We start from the raw sequence: 8,219 nt of genomic DNA, 5'->3' as shown, positions 1-8,219 counted from the left end.
CTCTTAGCACATCAAAAAAGACATACGTGTATCTCATTCCACAGCATTTAAAATGTTGTTATGGTCATTCGGAAATGCCTGAGCAAATTCTGTCATCAAAGTATTTCTGTATAATTGCCTCCCAGAAATGTCTTGCACGACATGTGTTCACAAACAGCAGCATCCACTTCCGAAATAAATGACCGCATTTATTGCGATTCGTCTGCTCGCTCTGAGGTGCAAGTAATTTATATTATAAGAAAATTATTATATTTAGTAGTTTCTCCTACTTTTCTTGATGTATAGTGCCAGTTTATCAGGCAGTGACAATTTTGTTCTATTTGACTCGTTGGATGGAAACACTGCTTGTTTTTCGCAAATGTTTTATGCAATATTTTACTTTTGTGCGATAAGTTAAATTTGCAACTTTGCAAGTAAACTTGGTGAATGACCTTGAACATCGGTTTACTTTGCATAATGAATTGCAGATGTGATGCTTTTTTTTTTTCAAATATTTGCGTTAAAATTTGGAAGCCACAAAATGTTATCCCAAATGACAAAGTTCCCAGAATATGTATATTTTACCTACGACCTCATTGTTAAAGTGATGCTATACATGTTGAGCTTAAAAATATTAATAATAAATTGTTTCTAAGATCAAAAAGGGTAATTAAACAAACATACCCAAGGTGCTTCAACTTTCAACTTTATTTTTCAGAAAAAGGAACCCAAAAATGTTAAAATAAAATGCAAACATTCTGAAAAATGTCTACACAACAATTTCACAGAAATTACCTTGTAATGCAGATCCCTGTATTAAGCGTAATGTATTAGTGTCCTGTCTACGTTTCGTTTTAAATAGGCAGCCAGAAAGTACATCGAACCAAGACAAGGAATAGAAGAAAGAAACATCTCAATTTAGGCTACTCTTTAAAAAGATGAAGTTTTACGCACAAGTTGAACTTTATAAGTCTCTGTATTTCTGATATGAAATAAAAACACGTCAAAGTTTTATGCCAGCTTGTAAACATGGTCGTTTGTATGTTGCAGATGCTTGTACGGTATAGTTACATAACGATACATCATTTCACAAACTCAAGCTGCCCGGATCAGTGTAAAACATTGTTTTAATCAAATATATGTAGTCAAACAAAATACTGTCAAATATCACCATAAAATCATTTAGACTCGTCCATATTGTAAATTCGCATTAACAGTAACGCACTTACAATGGAAGTATATGGAGCAAGATATACTAGACTAAGCAATAGCTGCAACTACAGCTATGTTTGGTTTTTAAATGATTTTCGCAGACAAATTGGTGTTATTTGAGATGTAATGCTGTCTAAACAACACTTTATCTTTGGGCTATTGTTTAAGGTGGATGAATACCAAAAAAAGTGGATTTTCTTTATGTAAAGAGTATAGTTTACTTCATTTTAGTTTCCGGTATCTTTTGCATAACTTGCCATCTTTACCGTCTTTATGTGGTTCTTACAGCACTTGAAATAACTTATTCTACCACATGTCTCATGTTAACATCTACAATGTTATATTTAGTGCCCCATATACTTCTGTTTTATGTCCTTTACTGCAAACACAAATTTTGTTCGTCTTTACAAGCTGGGAAAGAAGTCAAACTTATTTTATGTGGTAAAACATCCACTTTCGAGGGAGAAAACAACCTGGAACATTTCTTTAAAAATGGAACAAACAATCGGTGAAAACTTTGGACAAGTCCAAAATTCGATTAAAAAACATTTATTTCTTTCTAAACATGTTTTACTATTCAATCATCTCCATAAAACAACGCTATTTAGGGACTTACACAACCCAGACAGCTAAACATCAGGACTCCTTCTTAACCCTGTATGGACTGCCATGTTAAATTACATCAAAGAAAGGCACAAAGCTTCTGAAGAACATCTTTATCCCACGGTTAAACTCTGTAGAAATGGCTACTGCATCAATGGGACCGAGATTACGTCTAGCCTAAAACCCAGACTAAAACAGAAGCCTGAAAGGTTTTTCTGCATCTGTGAAACTAGCCAGTAAAAACTAAACCTCTTCTGAAATCAACCGGAAAACGAGGAAAGGAAGCGGCTCAGACATACAGACAAATGCAAAGATGAATAATTTGAATTTCATAGCTCGACAGGCCATTCTTGGTCCAGTCGTGTCCAGAAGTTCAGCAGGACTTTAGAAAGGAGTCACCACATATCAGATCATTTCAAGTGTAAGAAGGCATCGCGTCTGAACAGGAAGTGACATTTACAGTTATATAAAAGCAGACGTCTAAGTACCAGCGCACATCTAAACCTTTAGACAATAATTTCAGCAGGTAATATCTTAAGTGCAAACCATATCTATGTGACCCAAAGTGCCTGAGCTGCTAGTTTGGAGTAAAATTGAAACCATTTCCTTTAAATGTTCAGTAATCACTCAAGATTCACTTCTGACCTAACAGACAGAGATACACACAAATAAACACTCGGTGAATGAGTCTCTGTGGCTCTTTCGAGTGTGAGTTTGGACAGTAGCTTGGCAGTGTCACGGGTCCTCCTGTATGAGACGGCCTCACCAAAGGGTCCCAGAGACACAACGGTTTGGTCCTTTAAGGTCCCGTTCTCGTGCAGAGTTAGTCTGAAGTCTCCGAGCGAGGCTCAGTTTTATCCTTTAGGAGCTTTACTGGACTGTGAGTTCCACATGCCTCTTTTAGAGTGATAATAGTGAAAGAAGTTTCTCAGTCTTAAACGCTCAACCTCCAGACCGTTTTGTAGAACTCTGAAAGAGAGAGAGAGAGAAATTCATTTTTAATTATTTATAAATAATTTTATTATCTAATTTAAACGATAATAGCATTAATAATACTAATAATATATTACATTTTATTATTATTCAATATCATAATTTAATTCATATTAATAATTTGTATTATTATTTATAGTAATTACATTTATTATTATTATTATAACATCAAAACTAATGTTAATGTCAAAACCTGTAATTTAAATATTAGGATTTTTTTATAGTTAACAATAAAATATTGTATTATTTTTATTTTTTATAATTTTTTTACATTAATTTAACATTTATAAAAAATATTGTTATTAATAATAAAAATAACAACATCACTGTCAAAATCTAATTCACTTAAATATCATATTAATAATAATATTAATTAAAACATATTTATTTAATAAATAAGAATACTATATAATTATAATGTCACTATGAAAATCAATTCACACAATTTTAATATTATTAATACAGTTATATTATATATCATTATTGACTATTGTCACAGTCCGAAACACTCAATTCAATATCATAATTATATAAGTAATATTAATAATAAAATAATATTTAATATGATTGATGATGATGATTACGATAATAATAACATCAATGTGAAAATCTCAATTCACAGTTCAATCATAACTGTAATAATAATATAAATTTAATTATATTGATCTAACATATAACAACAACAACAATTATAATAGTTATAATTGTTATTATTAACCACAGAATAATGTTTAATATCATTTAATGATATTATTAATAATTATATTTAACTTATTATTATTATTATTATTATTAATGATACCATCACTATCAAATTCACTAAATTATCATAAAAAATTTAGACACTACTACTAAAAGTAGAATATTATTATTATTATTATTATGGACTCCAAAATAGTATTTCAATATCATTATTTTAATAACGATATTAATAATAACATGATATCTATAGGGTTACTCAACCCCAAAATAATTCTTTTGTCATCAATCACTTACCCCCATGTCGTTTCAAACCTGTAAAAGCTTCGTTCGTCTTCGGATAACAATTTAAGATATGTTGGTTGAAAACTGGGAGGCTTGAGACTGTCCCATAGACTGCCAAATAAATAACAGCGTCAAGGTCCAGAAAAGTATCAAAGACATCCTCAGAACAGTTCTGCCATCAGTAGTTGACACAGAAGAGCGAACTCAGTTTGTGTTCAGCGGATATTCTCCAAAATGCCGCTTCACTGATGCGGAGAGACACAGAGGAAACAAATTGTTGGATAATTTTTTTTTTTTGCATGAAAAAAATAAGTCACCTCATAATGTTACAGTTAAACCACTGTTGGCAGATGGACTATCCATCCATCTTCTTCCGCTTATCCGGGGCCGGGTCGCGGGGGCAGCAGTATAAGCAGAGAAACCCAGACTTCCCTCTCCCTAGACACTTCCTCCAGCTCTTCTGGGGGGACACCGAGGAGTTCCCAGGCCAGCCGGGAGACATAGTCTCTCCAGCGTGTCCTAGGTCTTCCCTGTGGTCTCTTCCCAGTGGGACGCGCCCGGAACACCTTCCCGGGAAGGCGTCCAGGAGGCATCCGAAACAGATGCCCGAGCCACCTCAGCTGACCCCTCTCGATGTGGAGGAGCAGCGGCTCTACTCTGAGCTCCTCCCGGGTGACTGAGCTTCTCACCCTATCTCTAAGGGATCGCCCAGCCACCCTGCGGAGAAAGCTCATTTCGGCCGCCTGTATCCGGGATCTTGTCCTTTCGGTCATGACCCAAAGCTCATGACCATAGGTGAGAGTAGGAACGTAGATTGACCGGTAAATCGAGAGCTTCGCCTTGCGGCTCAGCTCTTTCTTCACCACGACAGACCGGTACATCGACCGCATTACTGCAGAATCTGCACCGATCCGTCTGTCAATCTCCCGTTCCATCCTTCCCTCACTCGTGAACAAGACCCCAAGATACTTAAACTCCTCCACTTGAGGCAGGAACTCTCCACCAACCTGAAGAGGGCAAGCCACCCTTTTCCGACTGAGGACCATGGCCTCGGATTTGGAGGTGCTGATTCTCATCCCAGCTGCTTCACACTCGGCTGCAAACCGTCCCAGTGCATGCTGAAGGTCCTGGCTTGATGAGGCCAACACGACAACATCATCCGCAAAGAGCAGAGACGAAATCGTGTTGTCACCAAACCTGACCCCCTCCGGCCCCTGGCTGCGCCTAGAAATTCTGTCCATAAAAATCATGAACAGAACCGGCGACAAAGGGCAGCCCTGCCGGAGTCCAACACGCACCGGGAACAAGTCTGACTTACTGCTGGCAATACGAACCAAGCTCCTGCTCCGGTCGTACAGGGACCGGATAGCCCTTAGCAAAGGGCCCCCCGGACCCCATACTCCCGGAGCACCCTCCACAGGCCGCCGCGAGGGACACAGTCGAATGCCTTCTCCAAATCCACAAAGCACATGTGGACTGGTTGGGCAAACTCCCATGAACCCTCCAGCACCCTGTAGAGGGTATAGAGCTGGTCCAGTGTTCCACGGCCTGGACGAAAACCACACTGTTCCTCCTGAATCCGAGGTTCTACTATCGGCCGGATTCTCCTCTCCAGTACCCTGGCATAGACTTTCCCAGGGAGGCTGAGAAGTGTGATCCCCCTGTAGTTGGAACACACCCTCCGGTCCCCCTTCTTAAAAAGAGGGACCACCACCCCGGTCTGCCATCCCAGAGGCACCGTCCCCGACTGCCACGCGATGTTGCAGAGGCGTGTCAGCCAAGACAGCCCCACAACATCCAGAGACTTGAGGTACTCAGGGCGGATCTCATCCACCCCCGGTGCCTTGCCACCGAGGAGTTTCTTGACTACCTCGGTGACTTCAGCTTGGGTGATGGACGAGTCCACATCTGAGCCCTCAGCGTCTGCTTACTCAATGGAAGACGTGACAGCGGGATTGAGGAGATCCTCAAAGTATTCCTTCCACCGTCCAACGACATCCTCAGTTGAGGTCAACAGCTCCCCACCTCTACTGTAAACAGCGTTGGTAGGGCACTGCTTCCCTCTCCTGAGGCGCCGGACGGTTTGCCAGAATCTCTTCGAGGCCGACCGATAGTCCTTCTCCATGGCCTCACCGAACTCCTCCCAGGCCCGAGTTTTTGCCTCCACAACCACCCGGGCTGCAGTCCGCTTGGCCTGCCGGTACCTGTCAGCTGCCTCAGGACTCCCACAAGCCAACCAGGCCCGATAGGACTCCTTCTTCAGCTTGACAGCATCCCTTACTTCCGGTGTCCACCACCGGGTTCGGGGATTGCCGCCTCGACAGGCACCGGAGACCTTACGGCTACAGCTCTGAGCGGCCGCTTCGACAATGGAGGTGGAGAACATGGTCCACTCAGACTCAATATCTCCAGCCTCCCTTGGGATCCGGTCGAAGCTCTGCCGGAGGTGGGAGTTGAAGATCTCTCTGACAGGAGACTCGGCCAAACGTTCCCAGCAGACCCTCACAGTACGTTTGGGTCTGCCGAGTCTGTCCAGCTTCCTCCCCCGCCATTGAAGTCCCCCAGTAAAACGACGGAGTCCCCAGTCGGAGCACTTTCCAGCACCTCTACCAGAGACTCCAAGAAGGCCGGGTACTCTGCACTGCCGTTCGGCCCGTAGGCACAAACAACAGTGAGAGACCTATCCCCGACCCTAGGGCGCAGGGAAGCGACCCTCACCGGGGGTAAACTCCAACACATGGCAGCTGAGCTGGGGGACTATAAGCAAACCCACACCAGCCCGCTGCCTCTCACCATGGGCAACTCCAGAGTGGTGAAGAGTCCATCCTCTCTCGAGGAGTGTGGTTCTAGAGCCCAAGCTGTGCGTAGAGGTGAGCCCGACTATCGCTAGTCGGAACCTCTCAACCTCACACACAATCTCGGGCTCCTTCCACGCCAGTGAGGTGACGTTCCACGTCCCTAGAGCTAGTTTCCGTGTCCAGGGATCAGGCTGTCGAGGCCCCCGCCTTCGACTGCTGCCCGATTTTCTAAGCGGCCCCACGTCGCTCCTTCGGGCTGAGCCCGGCCGGACCCCGTGGGGGGATGGACTATTCTGATGATTATTCTGATGATTTCATACTTTTCTGGACCTTGACAGTGTAATTTACTTGGCAGTCAATGGGACAGTCTTAAGCCTCCCGGTTTTCATCCAAAATATCTTAAGTTGTGATCCAAAGACGAACGGAGCTTTTACGGGTTTGGAACGACATGGGGGTAAGTGATTAATGACAAAATTTTCATTTTGGGGTGGAGTAATCCTTTAGTAATCATTAATATTATTAATTGTTACTAGAGGTCAATACCGATTAATTAACCGATAGTTTTTAAAATGGATACTGAACAAAAACTAAAATAGTCCTTTATTAAAAAACAAAAACAAAAAACAAAAGTACTGAACCATACTAGTAGTAGAAATAATAATAAAAGTAATAATAATTATTATAATAATAATAATAATAGTAAATGTTCAAGTTACCACACTCTAATAGGGCCCTATGAAATCCATTTTATTTTTTCCAAAATGATGTTATTTCTGTTTAAATTTTTCTCCACTCTTTTTTAGTAGTTAAATTAAAGTTTATTAATCAGAAAGCAAGTCTAATTAATTAAAAACATGAAACACACATTTTTACATAAATGTAATAAAAGTTTAACAAAAATTTTGTTTAAGGCCCACATAATTTTTTATCTTTTCTCACCATAATTTTTATTGTTACCAAATTCTGTGTTTTAGCATGTCTAATTATTTGAATGCATAAAACTCAACTTAACTTAACTTAAACTTAAAACTTAATTTAATCATTTTTTTTTTTTTAAAGAAGCCTTATGTTTTTTTTCCTCAGTTGTGTATTTACAGTTTCCTGGTTATCAAGGCAAGAAACATTAATCTTTTATTTACTGAAAATTAAGCAAACATTTTTTTGGCAAACAAAGGGGATTTTCTATTACATTTACATTTACATTTATTCATTTAGCAGACACTTTTATCAAAAGCGACTTACAGATGAGGACAGTGGAAGCAATCAAAAACAACAAAAAGAGCAATGATATATAAGTGCTATAACAAGTCTCAGTTAGGTTAACACAGTACACCTAGCATGGTATTTTAAATAATATAATATAAAGAAAACAGATAGAATAAAAAAAAGAATAGAGCAAGCTAGTGTTAGAGGTCTTTACACATACACACACACATACAATTGCATAATTAATGAAAAGAAAATAGTATACAAAAAGATTAGAAAGGTAGTTAGATTTTTTTTTTTAAGAATAGAATTAGAATAGTGAGTGTTAAAGTTAGAGGGTCAAATAAAGATGGAAGAGATGTGTTTTAAGCCGATTCTTGAAGATGGCTAAGGACTCAGCTGTCCGGATTGAGTTGGGGAGGTCATTCCACCAGGAGGGAACAT

At 40.0% G+C, this 8,219-nt stretch overlaps 1 protein-coding gene across 2 annotated transcripts in view; it reads right to left on the bottom strand.

Moving 5' to 3' along the window:
- Positions 1-1,433: 1,433 nt before the first annotated feature.
- Positions 1,434-8,219, bottom strand: part of LOC132124869 (N-acetyl-beta-glucosaminyl-glycoprotein 4-beta-N-acetylgalactosaminyltransferase 1-like) — a 162,702-nt gene continuing 155,916 nt past the window's right edge. For both annotated transcript variants that reach the window (XM_059536013.1, XM_059536014.1), the window contains exon 20: positions 1,434-2,763. In XM_059536013.1, the coding sequence (XP_059391996.1) occupies positions 2,649-2,763 (115 nt within the window). In that variant the 3' untranslated portion in view covers positions 1,434-2,648. The remainder of the gene's footprint in view (positions 2,764-8,219) is intronic.

This window comes from Carassius carassius, chromosome 43 (assembly GCF_963082965.1).
Source record: "Carassius carassius chromosome 43, fCarCar2.1, whole genome shotgun sequence".
Classification (NCBI taxonomy): Eukaryota; Metazoa; Chordata; class Actinopteri; order Cypriniformes; family Cyprinidae; genus Carassius; species Carassius carassius.
Note: the sequence above shows the minus strand (reverse complement) of the source record. Positions and strands in the feature narration are given on the sequence as shown.